At 44.9% G+C, this 20412-nt stretch overlaps 1 protein-coding gene across 2 annotated transcripts in view; it reads right to left on the bottom strand.

Moving 5' to 3' along the window:
* Positions 1–20412, bottom strand: part of LOC147434696 (uncharacterized) — a 50000-nt gene that overhangs the window by 26906 nt on the left and 2682 nt on the right. For both annotated transcript variants that reach the window (XM_086491147.1, XM_086491148.1), the window contains exon 4: positions 47–175. In XM_086491147.1, the coding sequence (XP_086347273.1) occupies positions 47–175 (129 nt within the window). The remainder of the gene's footprint in view (positions 1–46; positions 176–20412) is intronic.

Genomic DNA, 20412 nt, shown 5'->3' with positions numbered 1-20412 from the left:
CAGATAATTGGTGTTGCTGTGCTTTAAAAGCCTATGCTTTACATACCCACAAAATCTCCTGTCCACTATGTGAAACACAGTTCCAGGAGTGTACAGCCTTCTGGGATCTTTCAATACTTTCTTTTCCCACATAAATGTATCCTTCAAGCATCGGCTGAATATCAAGCATGGCAAGCTGTAACAAGTTCAATCACTGAATTATTATATGTAGCATTTACACATTCAAGGAACAAGGCAAAAAAGGCAGAATTCAAGAATAGAAATGATTTGCTCAAGAAACAGCAGTAAAATCTCTGCACAAAACTTAGTTTCTATCATATAGATAGACATACCAACTATGTGACAAATCTAAGAGAAACCAGGTTGTGAACGTATTGACAAACTGATGGACTTGGACAAGCAAAGACATATATATACCTTCATAAGGTCAGAAAGTCTGAACTTACTGCTAAAACACAAAAGCGAGGCACACAAGAAAACACATAAAGTAGAGAAACTAGAGCACCTTATTTGTTTCTAAACAAACACTTCATTAAAACAAACCAATATCTACTTTAAATTGCTTTAAAAAAGGTCTAGGAACAAATAAGTTTGAAAAGCTTACATGATTGAAACTATAAAACAAGCATGCAGCTTTGAGCAATCACAATAAGGATAAGATAGCACAAAGACTTGATTCTAGACGGATGATGACATTGGTGCACCTAAACCATGTCGACATAAAGAGATGCCAGAAGCAGGCGTGTGCATGTATGTTTGAAGGTGATGCAGTGTTTGGACACAAGCCAAGAGTAGGTGAATGCAAGCTGGTGCACCAAAAGGTGGGAAAAGGGCTTTTTGGTGTGAATAATCTCATAAACTATGCAAAGCGGGTGGATAGAATGGTGCCAAGGGGTGAGTTATGAAGAGGAAAGTGAGTGAGAACTAACTCTAGTGCATGTGAGCGCAGGGATCTCTCATGCGAAAAAATGTGCTGATTAGGAAAAATTTCATTAAAAAGTGTTTTTGAAAAAACGGCTCAATGGGAGGAAGAAAAACGGTGTTTTGAGCATTTTTTCCTCTCCAGTTTTTTTCGGTTCTGAAGTTTTTCAAGCTGCGCAAGAGAGAGGAGAGTGTAGAGAGAGTTTGGATAGCAGGGAACACTTCTCCATGGTTGTACACATGTAGTTTATGCAATCAAGCTGTCCATAGCCGTCTATTCCACACTACGGTTTCATCCTCATTACTTTTTGTCCATCTCTTTCTTTGTCTTGTGCAAGCCTACGGGGGTGTGTGTCTCTTCCGGTGTTGGTCCAGTGTGTGCAAAGGAGAAAGATTTTTGGGAAAATTCGAGAGAACATAGGAGGGATTAAGATTGCTTCACAAAAGGTACAAGTGTCGGGGAGCTCTGCCTCTAATTCCGCACATGCGAGAATGCCAGAGAGAGCCTCCAAGGCTTGTATTTATAGGCACTCGGCCCCAAAAGCATCAGACATGAAAAGCATCCAAAAGTCACGTGCACATCTAACCCTATGGCACGTGGACAAGCTAACTCCTACTTCTAGGGTTTAGGACAGCCAAGGAAGTGTTCTGGCACCATTGTGAGCATGTATGTAGGACGTGCATGTCCAAGCACTTTAGAGTAGTTGCATAACCTATGAGCACAGCCAGTGTCTGCCAGGTGTAGGCTATGGGGAGTATTCCCATACAGTATCATTAGTGCCAAGCCTGGGTAGTATCTGCTTACGAAGCACCTCTTATTAGTAGGTTCTTAAACTTATTAATAATTGACATTATGTCCAGCAATTGCAAGTCGTGGGGTTTTTAGGCCTCATTATACTGCTCAACCCAACTTGCATTCCCTATAAAGGAGACCCCCAAGGTCACATAAGTCAGTACAGCCCATGAGCAGCACCCTCATCAACCCTCGGGCGTTTTGCTAGTGGTACCCTCATCAAGACCAGCAACATAGCATTTTTTCACCATCATCATAGATCAAGCCCTGCGTTTTCTACAGATAATCCTTGGCGCCTTGTCTTAGTACCAGATTAGCCTAGTAATTGCAGATTCCAGCCCATAGTACCAACATTTCCAGAATTCAACCATCAGGTCAGCATCCAGCCTAGCGTTTTTCCTACAGATCAGCAATTGCAGTATTCGGCTATCAGATCCATCCTTAGCACTAGCATTTTCATCAGGTCAGCATCCAGCCTAGCGTTTTTTCTACAGATCAGCAATTGCAGTATTCGGCTATCAGATCCATCCTTAGCACTAGCATTTTCAATTTTAAGCCATCCTTGACATCAACCATACCAGATCAGTCCTTGGCCTCGTCAAGTTTGCAGATCCAGAGAGCATCCCTAGAGTTTTCCATCTTCAGCCCTTAGCCTCTCAAATCCAAGCATCAGTAGCAAGATCCCATCAACATCTCAGCATCTAGGACCATTGTCTCATCACTAGTGCAATCTAAAGCAAATACCTCTAGCGATACGAGGGGGACCCTTGGAGGGGGTTTGAGACCCATCCGGTGTTAGTCTTTTTTCTCTCCCTATCACTCACAAAAATTTCACTCAGTATGTCTCTCTTAGTCTTTGCACATCTCTCACATGAACTAAAAGGAACCTTGAGTACACACTAAGCACGCGTCCTGAGTTGTCACCTTCAATCACTTATGCCACACATTACACCGGAAGAGGCGCCAGGCTAGTGTTCTGGCCACTCCGTGTCTAGTGTGTGGATCTTTTCTCTTTCTTTGTTCAATTTTTTTGAAGTGCTAATAGTCTATTCCAATCTATTCTTTTAAGTTGGCATGTGGTGCCCTCCCATTACATGAACATGTTCAGGTATTGACTAATGCTCAGTAGAATTGGAATCAACTGGACAAGGTTTACAATCGAACGATGTCTATGAAGGGAGCTCACTTGGAGGTACAATTCCAAACTATCGACCCTCGACAGCCCAAGACAATAAAGAATCGTATACCCAAGATGCAGGAAATGTAACAGGTGATTCTTTGGGTAAGGAAGTTGACCTCTTAGGAAGATATGCTATCATCTTGATGAGTCATCGTGCTCTCTGCTAAACCTTGTTTACTTTGGCAAGGGGCACTGATTTGGCTTGGGAGGGCTTATTCTCATGGTGTTGGATCAAGAGGATCAATTATTGAGCTCTTGTTTCCATAATGGGCTTGAGGCCTTGACTGGAGTATCATCCAATCAAAGCATAAGTAGAAGCACCAAAAGGATGCTACTGTTGGATCTAGTGAGAGTTGATTTGTCACCAGCGTGGTGGTCAAGGACATGTTCAAAGGAATTCCCAAAGAAGTCTGAGTCAGCTAATGTTGCATCAGATTCTGATTTCGATGAGGCGGCTCAGGTTACACATGTTGTGGCTTTCACACATTTAGTTCACTTGCTTGTATCTCACCGGATACATTCAAAGACCTACATAAGGATAGCACTCTTGCCCAATTTCATTCGCTACACCACACACGTGGTTGCTCCTACTTCCTTGACACAGCCTAGAGGACCCATCCAGTCTTGGGAGGATGTTGTGGCAAATGAGGCAAAGGTTGTTCATCTTTGTGATCCTCAATCACGACACACCGGCATGTTAGCTTCTGGCATTGAGAGCCGGTTAATAGATCTAGGTAGTTCAACTCGTTCTCAAAGGAGGTGTGATCAATCTCCTACTTACCTTCTACAAAGTATAGCTATTGATTACATGCCCTCACACCATGATGTCCAACCAATGGAGTAGTAGCCTACGACTAAAACAGGTTCCTAGAACCTAACTGACGCTAACGGTGGTTTCACAATCCCAAAACTACAGTTTTTTCCATTGGGATTGTCTATCCTAGTGCCCTACATGTTTCTCTTTAGAGGTGGTGGGTTTGATATTGTGGTGGTCTTTGTTGTTTGCTACTAGACTCGTCAAATTTCTTCATCACTCTATGGTCCCCAAATTCCTCGCCTTGCTATGCCCCCAAGATTTGAGAGGGGGTGTTGGAGTTTTGAGGGTCATCTCCTTGGTTTTCCACCTAGATCTTGGAAAGAGGGCTTCCTTGTGGCTATGCTTGGCCTTGTGAGGGTCTTATCATATATAGAGGTCTTGAGCGGTGCGTACTTCACGTCCAACGACCCAGCCATTTCATTAGCGACTCATAGAGGGCACCCTATCTTAGGGTTATGACCTTTGATATTCCTATTTTGTCTAGTGATTGGTGTCGTACGTGCATATGGAGATGTCAATCGGAGAGTACATGTTACTCGCCGGATCCATCCCCCACACGACATGAGACAAGCCATACTCACACAAAGACGGGTAGAAAGCGGACACCGAGCTCACTTCCCAGCCACAAAGCCAATACGAGCTCACCCCCAAGCCTAGCGAACGGGCTGGCCTAAACAACAAGGGCTAGTGTCCCATACCACCAAGCCCACACCAGTACAAGTGTGTGGGTAGAGTTGCCAAGGGCCTAGAGTCCAAGTGTGGTGATATCACAAGATAACTCACAAATGAGCCTAGGTTCCTATTTATAGGATTCCTTAACCAGACTTAGCACGACATACCTCATGCGCCCATCCTGATGTTTGGGCACGTAGCACTTTCCCCCTTATTTTTTATGGCTTTCCTCAACAATATCGACTCTTTAACGATCAAGAAAACAGAAGAAGGAAAAACTAAATTACTTACAAAGCAAAACTAGATGACACAAACCATTGTTCCCTTTAAAATGCTTTCAGAAAAAAGCATAAGCAAAATAAGTTAAAGAAGCTTACTTAACTACAACTTGAAACAAGTACTCAACTTTCAACTAACAAGGACAAAACATCTCAAAAACTTAGTCCTAGAAATCATACTCCACACAACAACTTCTAAAGGAACAAATTTTTAATCCAGAAGTAAGCTAAACACTAGAAATGAATACTACTACGAGCCTACCTAGAAGAGACAAACATAATCAAAGTACTACTAAGTTCAACCTTGACAATATGCATTTCTTTATTCCAATTAAACTTGGAGAAAACCTGTTAACTTCTACAAGCTGTTCCACTTTCATTGGGCTGAAAATTGCCTGCTCTAATGTCGGCAACGTAACGACAGTAGAGGGCTTCACAGACAAAATCCCCATCTACTAGAATGACTTTTCACACAAACTAGAGCACTTTTACAAACATGGCAAGAATATACAGCACACTGAATTCTCTGTTTTCAGCCTATAAAATGCTCCAGAACACCTGTTTAGCAAACCCTAGCTTCCCCAAAACTCCTGGGACCTTTAGGCATCAAAAAGGGTCAAAACCCTAAACCTGCAAAAAATTAAAGCAAGCTGTAATTCTCTATTTTGGGCTCCGTAGCAAGCCCTCGAGCTCCCGCACCTGTAACTACAGCCTAAGGAGATTCTTAAGTCAAAATTCTTGCCTGTAAAGGAGCCCCTGAGGCTAGCATTTTCAGCAGATTTACCAACCCTAGCTTGAGGAGCACAGCAATCCTAGCATTTTGCTTCAAGGTCAGCCAGCGTTCTCTCATGTGGCCATCAGCCCTAACGTTTTTGCACAAAACGTCAAGATCAGCCATAGCGCTGGCTCTCAGCCTTGCGGATCAGCCAGCGTTTTCAGTTTCAGCCCTTTTCCTTGCCGGATTTGAGCTGGATCTACTAACGCTAGTCCTCACGGATGCGGTCCGGTACTTCGGAAGCCCATTGAGCCTCTCCTCAGGCATTCCCTCACCAGCATCAAGTGCTCCATTGCTGTCCATAGTCGGCATCATCCACATCTGCATCTTCAGCCCTGCTTTATGCAAGACATCTGTTGCATTTTACGCCTCAGGTGAAAGACTTCTACTCGGCACGAAAGGCTGTCACTTTCTATGGTAGTATTGCAGAGGACTCCGTAGTGGGAAGAGCAATGGAACAAGGAACTCAAATACGCAACAACCGATTCAGATTTCAATTGACCTCGACTAACACATGGAACGTGTAACAAACTTGGACACTCCAAGTCAAGAATCAACCGCGACAGCACCAAATAACCACTTCAAAACAATTCACAGATCACAATAGATTTGCACTGGCCCAGCGGAGTTCCGTGCCTAGAGATATTGGCCCCAAAGACTGGCGCCCCTTTCGGTATTTCTTTTTGTATTAATCAATCATCAAAGTACAAGAGAGCGGTTAGGGTTTCACTCTGAGACTCTGCGTCCAGATGCTCTGAGAAGTGAGGCCCTCACCACTAATTTAAAGGTTACAAGGGATGCCCAAAAGCAGAGCCCCAAAAGCTTTTAAAATCAAAAGCATCAGTTCTCTCTCTCTCTTAGAGAGTCTTTTCTTTTTTTTTTTTATAAAAAAAAGCAAAAGCAAAATTCGCGTTGCTCATCATTTTCCAAAAATAATAATAATAATAATAATCCGCCTCCGCGATTTCCGGAATTTAGGGTTTTTGGCAAAAATTAGGGTTTGCAAGAATTTTAGGGTTTTTGGCAGAAATTAGGGTTTCTATTGTCCGCCACGTCATCACTTTGTGACAGAACGACTCTGGCTGGCAGCACACTCGGCTCCAAGCCCAGGACTCAATGGGGGTGTCGAGGCTTCACTATGCAAAGAGAGTGCAGATGTGCGGTGTTGGACACAAGACACGAGCCTCTAGACTCATAGAAAGTGTGGTACATATGACAACTAGAACCAACTACGCATATCATTTGGGTTGTGGTCGATAGACTTACAAAAATGGCAAAATTTATATATACCTAGATGAATGCAGGATAAGCCCAGATTCACCCTTGAAGGAAAGTGCAAGGTATAGACCCATGGTAGTCACCCACAAGACAATATAACCATCAGCTCCATCATGCATAGTATTGACTAAATACCACGACATCCCCACTAACGTCGTCAGTGCCCAATAGTGGATGTAGAACTAGGTACTAACATATGCTCCCCAACACAACACACACCACACGCACACACACACATGAGCATACATCAACACAAAGTTCAGCGTGCTGAGTTTCTGTCATGACTCCGGAGATCAACGAAGTCGACAGTAAAAAGCCATGAATTGGTAGTTTTATTTGTCGACCGGCTTTACAAGCTGTATGGTCTAGCAAAGGATATCGTCAGTGATCGAGATACTAAGTTCATTGGGCGATTTTGGCGAGATATGTTTGCTCATCTTCAGACGAAGTTGAGTATGTCGTCTTCTGACCATCGTGAGTCCGACGAGCAAACTAAGAGCACGAATCAGACGTTAGAGGACATGTTGAGGGCTTATGTCTCTCGCAGGCAGTCTGATTGGGAAAGGTATCTTCCACAATTAGAGTTTGCCTACAATAGTAGCAAGCATTCTGCTACTGGATTTAGCCCATTCATGCTCATATTTGGATGCGAGCCTAAATCCCCTATTGCTATTGGCTTAGAGAAAGTCAAGGATCACCAAGCTCGTGATTTCTTGTATAACTTGCAAGAAATGCTCGAATTGGCTAAGGATAGTATAAGCACGGCTCGTGATCAAGTCACCATTTATGCTAATCAGAAGAGATCTCCCAGGACTCTTGTCTATCTTAAGATTATTAGGTGCAGCGGAAGAGAATAAGGGATTTGCTCCGATCTAGTACTCCGCACACAAACACAAGGGACACTTTACTTCACTTGAAACAATTGAACTGAAAGAGAGAGAGAGAGAGAGAGAGAGAGAGAGAGAGAGAGAGAGAGAGAGAGACGATACGACACAAGGATGTCGGGTCCCGACCATCAAGGGTCCCCCTTGCTCTGTTGCCAGAGCAAGTACTTTCTTTATTCTTGCACAATGCTGATACGATGACTAAATGCTGAGATGTTGATACTGATGGATACTAACACTATTGATGCTTGGTACTAAGGTATTGATGGGGTACTGAGGTCCTATGTCGAACACGATGATGTCGACGACGACGATGATGGTGACTGTAACGATGGTGTCGTCGTCAAGTTCGGGATTGCGATGACGATGACGATGGCATCAATGCTAAAACTGAAAACGCTAGACTTCCTGCTGGGGATCTACTATTGCTGCCGCACTGCGGCTTGGATTTGCAACCGCCGAGTCACACTAATGTTGAAATGCAAAAACGTCAGGCTGTCTTGGCTGCATCTGCAAAACGCTAGGCCGATCTAGCTGGAACTGAAAACGCAGCGATGATCTGGGTTCTGCTTGGCCGAATGCGGCGATGATCTGCCACGGGATGGGGAGGATCTGTGAAGCTAAGGCCTGAAAACTGAAAACACTGATTTGCTGCTCCTGAAAAACGCTGGGCTGAACTGTTGAGAAAACGCACTGTTGCGGTGCCTGCCCTTTCTGTGTCCCTGCTTCTTGTGCTTCTGCTGAGTGCCCAATGGTTTCTTTTAAAGCTCTTTAGCATTTTCCCTACCTACTTTTCCAACAAAAGTCACTGAAACCGGCCTGTTTAATCCGAAAAGGGCGGTAGACCTTACACTTAAACCTTATTTGCTTTCACCCATTTAATTTGTCGCCCACTTTACCTGTACTTTCAAGACACAACAAAGGGGAAAGGGATACACGCTGCTAGATTGCACCTGTATGAGAAGACCGACACCAGATTGGCCCCTAAATAGGCGCCCCTTTCGGTATTTCTTTATTCTTTAAAAGAGGGAATAAACATTGTGGTTCCCTACAAGCTGCCCCGCACAACCTTGGCTGAATTTCAACTGTTTTGGCCCGATTTCGGCAACATAACTGTACTAGGACCCTTCACAGTCAGTATTCCCACGCATTGGATGACTTTCCCCACGCATACGGACACTTTGCAAAACCTGGCGAGAATCTGCAGCACAATGAATTCTCTGTTTTCTGCCCCGAAAATGCGCCAGATCACCTGTAGAGCGGTCCCCTCGCGTCCCCGAACCTCCTGGGGGTATTAGGGTCCGTTTAGGACCAAAACCCTAAACCTGCAAAAATACACAGCAGGCTGTAATTCACTGTTTCGGGCTCCGTTTTGCGTGCCGGTTGCATCCGTAGCATGTCCTCGAGCTCCCGCACCTGTAGGGCTACTTGCCCTTTGAATCGGACAAGATTTCGCACGTGAAACCTCTCCGAATCACCTGTACCTGCAGGGGATTAGCCGCTAGCTAATCCAGTACCTATGCAAGAGGCTCTTGCCTCGGCAATCGCGCATGAACCCACACAATTGTACATTGGTCAATTGAAAAGCCCACTAGAGGGGCATAACATACTGCCATAGGGGAGAGAGAGGGCAGTGCGTAGCATGCAGGGCATCATTCCTGGCACCGCACTATACATAAGAGGAAAAGGAAGCACTCCATAGCTCTCAACCTGTGTCAAACTGAAAATGAGCCTCCCTTCTCCTAAAATCAGCGCCACTTCTTCCTGCATGAGGAAAGTGCACAGAAATGTGCCACTTGGCACATTTACAGGTTATTTCCCGTTTCGGGGTTGCCACCTAAAAATCTCCCGATCGGTTGCCCGATTGACTTCACGGCAGAGTAATAAAATGTTCCCCTTGTCATTCCGGAGGTAATGACGCGAACACATTTTCATGTCCCAAAATAGCAGTTCCCTAAATTTTAGGAGATGCTGCCATTGTATCTTTCTAGGTCATCTGACCCTCTTTGTACACTGCAACCACACCAAGAACTGAAATGTAGCCTCTGTAGCAAAGGATTCCACTTTGGCTAGTCAATGACCCCACTTTGGCTAACCATAGTCCTTGTCCAACCTTAGTGCTCTCTTGCCCTCGGGCTTGGACTCCCTCTGAACAATTCCACACTAGCTATGCAATGCAGGGCTGTTAGATTTCCAGAGGGGTGTTTCAAAAAAGTGAAAGTGAATAAATAATAAGAAAGAAATCAACAAAAAGGATAGATAGTAGTCACTCGTTGGTGACAGTCACTTATTAAAAAAAAGTGAAAAATGTGTACTTTGGCAAAAAGGGTTCAATGCTCTAGAAAATGCTCATGCTGACTGACTGTGCAAGAGAGGGTATGCAACTGAGACTGGCCTGGGCATACATACCTTGCTAGAGGCTCACAAAGTGCCAGGCTCACTCCTAAGCTAGGTTGTGGCTGATGCTAAACCATGTCAGAAGCATGTCCACGTAGCGCAAGTAAAGTGCGCACGTGACATCCCCCTGTTAAAAGTGAGGCACACTTGCCGAACTTCTATCTCTACTTCTGAAGCTGACTGATGAATGCTTCTGATGTTGTGGATGCACAAACCAATGCAGATTCCTCTGAAACCAAGGACTGATGGTATTGCGGGTGTTGTGGGTGCTGCTGGCGCTGCAAACACAGTGTAAGGGTCACTATCCAGCCTTACTATGATTGCCGAATATCAGCCTGGGCTCTATACCAGATAGTGCTGACTCTATTTGTTGTAGCAAGAGTTGTTCCCCGAACACTGACAATGGTGAAAACATTACCGATACTAAAGGGGTACTGAGGTTCTATGTCGAAGACGATGATGGCAACGACGACGACGACGATGGTGACTGTGACGATGACAACGATGGTGTCGTCATCAAGTCCGGGACTGCGATGACGATGACCAAGGTGTCGATGACGACGGCGTCAAGGCTGAAAACTGAAAACGCTAGACTTCTTGCTGGGGATCTACTACTACTGCGGCACAGCGGCTTGGATCTGCAACCGCCGAGTCGCACTAATGCTGAAATGCAAAAACGCCAGGCTGTCTTGGCTGGAACTAAAAACGCTAGGCTGATATGGGTTCTGCTTGGCCGATGCGGCAATGATCTGCAAAGGAATTGGGAGGATCTACGAAGCTAAGGGCTGAAAACACCAGAGTCCTTTCCAAAGGTTCAATGACAATGGAAATGGATCCACACTACATGTGAATGAGAATGCGAATGCAAAAGAGGTTAGGGATCCCGTCTCCAACTCCTTCCATAACCGCATACAAGGCTAGGAGATCTTGGTACTCAAGATCTGGGTTGTCATGTATTTGATGTCGATCTTCCTTCAAAGACATGGCAATGAAGATGGGATCTGGTAAGTCCATGGTCGGGGACTCAAAGATTCAAGAAGAAAAAAACTGGGCGAGGTTCCTTGGGTTCTTGGATTCTTGGTGGTTCTTCTTGGGTTCTTGGGGTTCTTAGTTCTTGAGGTTCTTCGTACTTGATGATTCTGAGTTCGCGAAGCCAAAGCACGCACAGAGCTCTCATACCAATGTTAGGTGCAGCGGAAGAGAAAAAGAATTTGCTCGGATTTAGTACTCCACACACAAACACAAGGGACACTTTACTTAACTTGAAAAAATTGAACTGAAAGAGAGAGAGAGACAAGAGAGACAAAAGAGACGACAGAGGGATGTCGGGTCCCAAACCTCATGGGCCCCCTTGCTCTATTGCCAGAGCAAGTACTTTCTTTATTCTTGCACAATGTTGATACAATGACTAAATGCGGAGATGTTGATGCTGATGGATACTAAAAGTATTGATGTTGGGTACTGGGTACTGAGGTACTGAAGGGGTACTAAGGTTCTATGTAACAAACTTGGGACACCCCAAGTCAAGATTCTACTGTGACACAGCAAAGATTCACTTTAAAACAATTCACAAAAGACGATACGGCCCAACGTAGTTCGGTGCAAGAGGTATTGGCCCCAAAGACTGGCGCCTCTTTCGCTATTTCTTTTTATATTATCTGTGTTCAAAGTACAAGCGAGTCCTTGGGAACTCACACACAAACTGCGTCCAGATGCTCTAAGTAATGAGGCCCAAAAGACCTCTTTATTGTTACAAGGGTTGCCCAAAAAGCAGAGCCCCAAAATCTCAACTCAAAAGCTTACTGCCCCAAAAGCTCTCACTTAAAAACTTAAAAGCAATCTTCTCCATAGGCAACCAGCGCTAATTCAGCCAAAAGCAACAGCTCAATTTCCGGAAATCCGTACACTATCACATCAGCATGTCAACAGATATTGCGAAAGTCCGTACTACTTGTCACGTCACCTGTCAACGCGTTTTCCGGCAAGATTTCCGCTGGCCTGCTGCCATGTCAGCCTGTCGGCGCATTTCACGGGAGTCCGAGGGCCTGCCACGTCACCAGTTTGTGACATACCCCCCTCTTGAAAGAATTGTAAGACAGAGGCCATAAAATGTCTTAACTGATTGTTAGTACTGATGCACTAGACACAACACGTTTAGCACTTGTACAAATCGAGTCACATCACCGAACATCACAGGACATCACATGACAAATCACATAGAAATTCATTCCAAATCTCAGACCATGATTAATCGGCAATGTATTTAGTAATCGCATCTAGATCCAATCGGGACCTCACAGATGCCCGATTAACTAATCCTTATTGCAATCATGTCTATAGAGATTTATGAGACCGAAATGCTGCAGTCATTTCGTCTTTCAGTTCCTGCACTCAAACAAGTCAAGTAAAAATCAATCATTTTCATTATCGTGAATTCCGATTCATAAAGTCATACAGCAGAATACTGTAAACCCATCAATATCCCTCAAACCCAAAGGGGGACATCAGTGACTCTATTCAAAATCGGAGAAGTCCGTTGACAAGGGAGTGGAGTGACTCCCCTCTTGTGCAAACCCACTGCACTAGATTCACCCATGCTGAAATCGGGATTCTACCGGAGTAGACTATGCTAAAGCGAATGCTTCAAGGTAAAGTTCCAAAATCTGAGGAGTACCTGCTAGGTCCTCCTCCTCCATCCACTTCGCATCCAATGCAGGATAGTTCTTTAACTTAACCAAGAACCACCTAATCACTTTACCCTTTATCTTTCTGTCCTTGTGTGGCAATATCTGTTCTGAAACGAGTATCTCCTTGCTTTCCTCCACTTCGGGTTGCTCATCTGGCTCCCCATCATCGAGCACATCGCCACTTCAATAGACTCACATGAAAAGCATTATGAATCTTCCAAGTATCGAGCACCTTCAGTCTAAAGGAGACATCATTTATCTTTTCTTTTATCTGGAAAGGGCCATAGTACCTCATGCTAAGCTTTGGAAAAAGCCGCTCCTTTCCCTTTTTCTTTCTTAAGCGTGCCTTCTCAAAACGTAAGAGCACCCAATCGTCTTTCTTTAATTTCAAATCGCGACAGTGTCAATCTACTACCTTCTTGTGTCGTTCCTGAGATTTCGGTAAAGCCTCCCGGACCTTAGCAAAAGCAATGTTCAAGTTCCTCGTGTACTAGTCGGCTTCAAAAATCTTATCTTTCGTGCTAAGGAAGGGTGGAACCTTCGGAGCACCTTCAATGATCTCAAATGGCACCTTCCCCGTCAAAGAGTGGATCGTGTTATTGTAGGCAAATTCCACCAAGGGCAAAAAAAATTCCCATTGAGTCTTCTGATCAGAAATGTAAGACTTCAATAATAAATCCAGTACAACTGAATTTTGCAATCTCAGATTGCCCATCTGTCTACAGGTGGAAAGATGACGAGAACTGCAACCGTGTGCCAATGTTCTCCCAAATAGCCTTCCAAAACAAACTCGTGAATGGGGGATCTCTATCAGAAACTATTGTCTCAGGCATGCCATGTAATCTGAAAATCTATGCAATGAACAGTCTCACTAAATGATCCGACTTGACTGGTTTCTTCACTATAATGAAGTGAGCTTGCTTGCTAAATTTGTCGATGACCGTCCAAATGCCATCATGCCCACTCTGTGTCTTCGGGAGATCAAAAATGAAATCCATAGCAACACTTTCTCGGGGGCGAATGGGAATGGGTAAAGGCTGTAACAATCCCTGTGCTTTATGCCTGTCAAACTTGACCTTTTGGCATACCAAGCAACTGCATACAAAGGCGTCCACATCTTTCTTGAGTCTCGGCCAAAAGAAGTAACGCTCCACACCTTTCAAGGTGGTGTCGATGCCGCGGTGACCCATAAAAGGTGGACAATGGCACTCGGTCAAAACCTTTTCCCTCAACGGCTGTGTAACGCACAACATCATTTTCTTCATCAAGTAGCCATCCTGTATGGAATATCCCGCTACTACCTCCCCATTCTGTATTCGAGTGAATACATCGGAAAAATCTCGATCTATGGCGTATTGATCAACCATGTCCTCGAAGCTTTTACGATGAATCGTGGAAATAGCCAAAACTAGCGGCTTCCGAGACAAAGCATCTGCCACCAGTTCTTTTGTCCCTGAACATGGACAATCTGGAAGTAAAACTGTGACAAGATGTTAGGCCAACGCATCTGCTTTTTCAAAAGCTGCTTCTGTCACAAGAAGTAGCGTAAACTTTGATGATCAACGAACACCATGAAATCGGCTCCAAGTAGGTAATGTCGCCACTTAGTAGGAGCATGGATCACTACCAAAAGCTCTCTCATAAATCTGTGATGTCAATTCTGGCCTTGAAAACAATCAGCTTTCATAGGCAATCACATGGCCTTCTTGCATTAAGATCGTTCCCAAACTACGACCACAAGCATCACAACATACTTCGGATGGCTTTTGCAAGTCCGGCAAAGCCAACACTGGTCCAGTGTCAATTCTCTGTCAATGTCTAAAAGGTAGTCACCTCTGTGGGTCCCCACGAGAAAGGGACTCCTTTCTATGTCTGAATGTGCAAAGGGGAAGCTACCTCTGCAAACTTTTGAATGAACCACCGGTAGTAAGAACACAAGGCGAAGAAGCTTCCAACTTCATGAACTTTCTTCAAATCTTGCCAATCGGAAATAGTCTCAATCTTATCTTGTGTCTGGGAAATGTTATGATTTACCAGCCGATTCCCTTTATCCTTTCTTTCCTTGTGCCCTGGGACCTGCAAGCGTCTTTCGCTTCCCCTGTCCATTGGCACGTCAGAGTCAATCATCAGAACCCTAAGACGAACTATCATCTGATTCCGCTCTCTCTGGAATCCTTTGATGAACTTGCATCTGGTTCCCTTAGTTCGTCGGAACCCTCTGATTCTCCAAAATCCTGTGATGAGCTATCATCTGGTTCCCTTGATTCATTCTCTTCACTGGCCAACTCTTGCCTTTTTGAGGTGGATACTATCCTACCCTTCGCATAAGTCAATGAGCCTGCATGCATTCCAAATCGTTGCTTAGTCATGTCCCATAAGTCTCTGAATGGAGTCAGACTTCTGGTTCAAAGCATAGTCTTGAATCTCTTTAGCAAACCACAGCAAAACCGCTCAATCTGGTCTTTTAAAGTAATCTTCCGAAAAGAAGACGCTGGCAAACAAGTGTCCCAAAATCTCTGGTGATAGTCATCCAATGTATCTTTCTCAGTCATTTTCAAGTGATTCCAAGTCGTGATGACATTCATCCGCACCGTTCCTTTGAAGTAAAATGCCGCCTGTCGCTCCCAGGACTCTTGTGAGAGCCACTATCCAGAGAAGGCGACGTCAAATTGTATATGGCCGAGTCTATCTGTACCCTTGCTACTGAGACGATGTGTCTCGAGGAATGTATCTCAGGCAAGAAAAAGTCGCTCTTTTTTTTTACATTTATAAGCAATTTATGCTTCCTTAGTGTCTGGAAAACGCACAAATAATTGATATTCTATGAAAATCCAAAAAGTCGTTCTGAAAGCTGTCATGTAGACGTCTCCAAGAACAATACAAATCTGATGGTAATCACTCTTCATATCAATTTGAAAAGTAGAATTCTGAAGTCTGTCAAGTATATCATCGATCCTCGTAATGTGGAAATCTGTTATGGTTCATTGTTTCTTTATCTTGGCCTCGGCTAACTCTGTAAGGTGACTGGTTTGATGGTATACTACCACAAATCAATCGTGTGATCTTCACTACGTAATGCAGGTAACTCGCTCTGTACGCCTTCAAAGAAACAGTCAGCCTCTATTGCAAAAAAATCTTGTCGTTTCTTTTTGAGGTCAAACATATTCGACCTTCAATCATCATTCAGTTCTCTCAAGAAAAATCGAGTAAAGAAACTGAATTTCATCAAGTACAATCTTCGGGCCCCATTCAATGTGGTACCAGTTCTGCTTTCATCACTCCTTTTCTTCCGCACTCGGCTACTGCTCTGTAACTCTCAAGTTTATCTTCGGGTGGTCCTTTGAGTTATGGTCCATCTCTTTTTGCGTGTACAGGTTCCGCTTTTCAGCACTCGTCTGTCCTTTCGGCTTTCCTCCCTACCTGAGAAGAGAAGCAATGGCTACATGCCATCTTGAGTAAATCTTATCAATCGAGTGATTCTTCAGGTGCCTCACCAATCTCGGGTCCCTTGAGTACTTAATCAATCTGTTCACACATATGCCAATCTGCAGTTGACGTTTGTACTCCGTTCTGGCAAACCTATCCATCGAAGAAAAAAATTGCCAAAATCTTCATTCTTTTCTTCAGTCCCCGCGCATTTTCAACTTTTTTTTGTCTGCGAGGTGTCATCTCTGTCAGATTCCCATGAGAACCCATGTGTAATCTGGGATTCTTTATGGCTTTATGCCCTGTAAGACAAAGCGATGAAGACGAAGCGCGCCCGATGCTCGATGTATGAAGGGTGGGAGTGGCTATTAAGTCCGAGGTCGGGACACGAAGATTCTTTCACAATAGTTTGCGTGTGCTGCAAAAAGAATCGAATCCTTTGTAGGAAAGAATCTCTCCGTGCTCCGAGTAACAAACTTCAACACCCCAAATCAAGATTCTACCGCGACATAGCAGAGATTCACTTTAAAACAGTTCACAAAAGACGACACGGCCCGACGTAGTTCCGTGCCCAGAGGTATTGACCCCAAAGACTGGCACCCCTTTTGGTATTTCTTTTTATATTAATCTATATGCAAAGTACAAGCGATTTCTTGGGAACTCACACTCAAAACTCTATGTCTAGATGCTCTGAGTAATGAGGCCCAAATGACCTTTTAATTGTTACAAGGGTTGCCCAAAAAGAAGAGCCCCAAAATCTCAACTCAAAAGCTTACTGCCCCAAAAGTTCACGCTTAAAAACTTAAAAGCAATCTTCTCCAAAAGCAGCCAACGCTAATTCAGCCAAAAGCAAGAGCGCAATTTCCGAAAATCCGTACACTACCACGTCAGCATGCCGACGAATATTGTGGAAGTCCATACTGCCTGCCACGTCACCTATCAACGCGTTTTCCGACAGGATTTCTGCTGACCTGCTGCGACGTCAGCATGTCGATACATTTCATGGAAGCCCGGGGACCTTCCACGTCACCAGTTTGTGACATTTTACGTCAAAGACGATGATGTCGACGATGACGATGATGGTGACTGTGACGATGACAACGATGGTGTCGTCGTCAAGTCCGGGATTGCGATGACGATGAAGAAGGTGTCGATGACGACGGCGTCAAGGCTGAAAACTAAAAACGCTATACTTCCTACTGGGGATATGCTACTACTGCGGCACTACGCCTTGGATCTGCAACCGCCGAGTCGCACTAATGCTAAAATGCAAAAACGCCAGGCTGTCTTGGCTGGATCTGCAAAACGCTAGGCTGATCTGGCTGGAACTGAAAACGCAGTGATGATCTAGGTTCTACTTGGCCAATGCAGCGATGATCTACCACGGGATGGGGAGGACCTGCAAAGCTAAGGGCTGAAAACTAAAAACGCTGGTGGCTGATGGCTGGAAACGTTGATTTGCTGCTGCTGAAATATGTTGGGCTGAATTGCTGAGAAAACGCTAGGGAGCTTGAGGGTGCCTAACACTGTTGCGGTGCCTTCCCTTTCTGTGTCCCTGCTTCTTCTGCTTCTACTGAGTGCCCAATGGTTTCTTTTATAGCTCTTCAGCAATTTGCCCAACCTACTTTTCCAAAAATAAGTGAAAAATGTGTACTTTGGCAAAAAGGGTTCAATGCTCTAGAAAATGCTCATGCTAACTGGCTGTGCAAGAGAGGGTATGCAACTGAGACCGGTCTGGGCATGCACGTCCTACTAGAGGCTCACAAAGTGCCACGCTCTCTCCTAAGCTAGGCTAAGACTAATGCTAAACCATGGCAGAAGCATGTCCACATAGCGCAAGTAAAGTGCGCAAGTGACATCCCCCCCTGCTAACACTGTTGCGGTGCCTTCCCTTTCTGTGTCCCTGCTTCTTCTGCTTCTACTGAGTGCCCAATGGTTTCTTTTATAGCTCTTCAGCAATTTGCCCAACCTACTTTTCCAAAAATAAGTGAAAAATGTGTACTTTGGCAAAAAGGGTTCAATGCTCTAGAAAATGCTCATGCTAACTGGCTGTGCAAGAGAGGGTATGCAACTGAGACCGGCCTGGGCATGCACGTCCTACTAGAGGCTCACAAAGTGCCACGCTCTCTCCTAAGCTAGGCTAAGACTAATGCTAAACCATGGCAGAAGCATGTCCACATAGCGCAAGTAAAGTGCGCACGTGACATCCCCCCCTGTTAGAAGTGAGACACAGCTGCCGAACTTCTATCTCTACTTTTGATGCTGACTGATGAATGCATTTGATGTTGTGGATGCACAAACCAATGCAGATTCCTCCGAAACCAGGAACTGATGGTACTACGGGTGTTGTGGGTGTTGTGGGTACTACTGGCAATGCAAACACTACGTAATGGTCACTGTCCAGCCTTACTACGATTGCCAAATCTCAGCCTGGGCTCTATACCAGATAGTGTTGACTCTATTTGTTGTAGCAAGAGTTGTTTCCCAAATACTGACTGCAGTGAAAACATTACAGGGACTAAAGGGATACTGAGGTTCTATGTCGATGATGTCCACGACGACAACAATGGTGATTGTGACGATGACGACGATGGTGTTGTCGTCAAGTCCGGGACTGCGATGATGATGACAATGACGAAGGTGTCGATGACGACGGCGTCAAGGCTGAAAACTGAAAACGCTAGACTTCTTGCTGGGGATCTGCTACTGCTGCGGCACAGCGGCTTGGATCTGTAACCGCCGAGTCGCACTTATGCTGAAATGTAAAATGCCAGGCTGTCTTAGCTGTATCTGCAAAATGCTAGGCTGATCTGGTTGGAACTAAAAACGCTAGACTAATCTGGGTTCTGCTTGGCCGATGCGGCTATGATCTGCCACGGAATGGGGAGGATCTGCGAAGCTAAGGGCTAGAAACACCGAGTCCTTTCCAAAGGTTCAATGACGAGGGAAATGGATGCACACTACATGTGAATGCGAATGCAGAAGAGGTTAGGGACCCAGTCTCCAACTCCTTCCATATCTGCATAGAAGGCTAGGAGATCTTTGTACCCTCAAGAGTCTGGGTTGTCGTGTATCCGATGTCAATCTTCCTCCAAAAACATTGCAATGAAGATGGGATCTGGTAAGTCCATGGTCGGGACTCAAAGATTCTTCAAGAAAAAAAATTGGGCGAGGTTCCTTGAGTTCTTGGGTTCTTGGTGGTGGTTCTTGGGTTCTTGGGGTTCTTGGTTCTTGAGGTTCTTCGTACTTGATGATTCTTCCCTTGAGTTCGCGAAGCCGAAGCACCCACAGAGCTCTCATACCAATGTTAGGTGCAGCGGAAGAGTAAGAATTTGCTCTACTCCACACGCAAACACAAGGGACACTTTACTTCACTTGAAAGAGAGAGAGAGAGAGAGAGAGAGAGAGAGAGAGAGAGAGAGAAAAGAGACGACACAGGGATGTCGGGTCCCAACCCTCAAGGGCCCCCTTGCTCTATTGCTAGAGCAAGTACTTTCTTTATTCTTGCACAATGCCGATACAATGACTAAATGTTGAGATGTTGATGTTGATGTTGATGGATACTAACACTATTGATGCTGGGTACTGGGTACTGAGGTTCTATGTCAAAGACGATGATGTCGACGACGACGACGACGATGGTGACTGTGAGGATGATGACGATGGTGTCGTCGTCAAGTCCGGGACTGCGATGACGATGACTCCAGTCCGGGACTGCGATGACGATGACGAAGGCGTCGATGACGACAGCGTCAAGGTTGAAAACTGAAAACGCTAGACTTCCTGCTGGGAATCTGCTACTGCTGCAGCACTGCGGCTTGGATCTGCAACCGTCTCGTCGCACTAGTGCTGAAATGCAAAAATGCCAGGCTGTCTTGGCTAGATCTACAAAACGCTAGGCTAATCTGGCTAGAACTGAAAACGCTAGGCTGATTTGGATTCTGCTTGGCCGATGCGGCGATGATCTGCCACGGGATGGGGAGGACCTGCGAAACTAAGGGCTGAAAACTGAAAACGCTGGTGGCTGATCGCTGAAAACGCTGATTTGCTACTGCTGAAAAACGTTGGGCTGAACTGCTACGAAAACGCTAGGGAGCTTGAGGGTGCTTGCCGGTCTATTGCGGAGCCTATCCTTTGTGTCCCTGCTTCTTCTACTTCTACTGAGTACCCAATGACTTCTTTTAAAACTCTTTAGCAATTTTCCTAACCTACTTTTCCAACAAAAGTCACTTATTAATAAATAAGTGAAAACTGTGTACTTTGGCAAAAAGGGTTCAATGCTCTAGAAAATGCTCATGCTAACT

Source organism: Adiantum capillus-veneris, chromosome 19 (assembly GCF_014529385.1).
Source record: "Adiantum capillus-veneris isolate H3 chromosome 19, ASM1452938v2, whole genome shotgun sequence".
Lineage (NCBI taxonomy): Eukaryota > Viridiplantae > Streptophyta > Polypodiopsida > Polypodiales > Pteridaceae > Adiantum > Adiantum capillus-veneris.
Note: the sequence above shows the minus strand (reverse complement) of the source record. Positions and strands in the feature narration are given on the sequence as shown.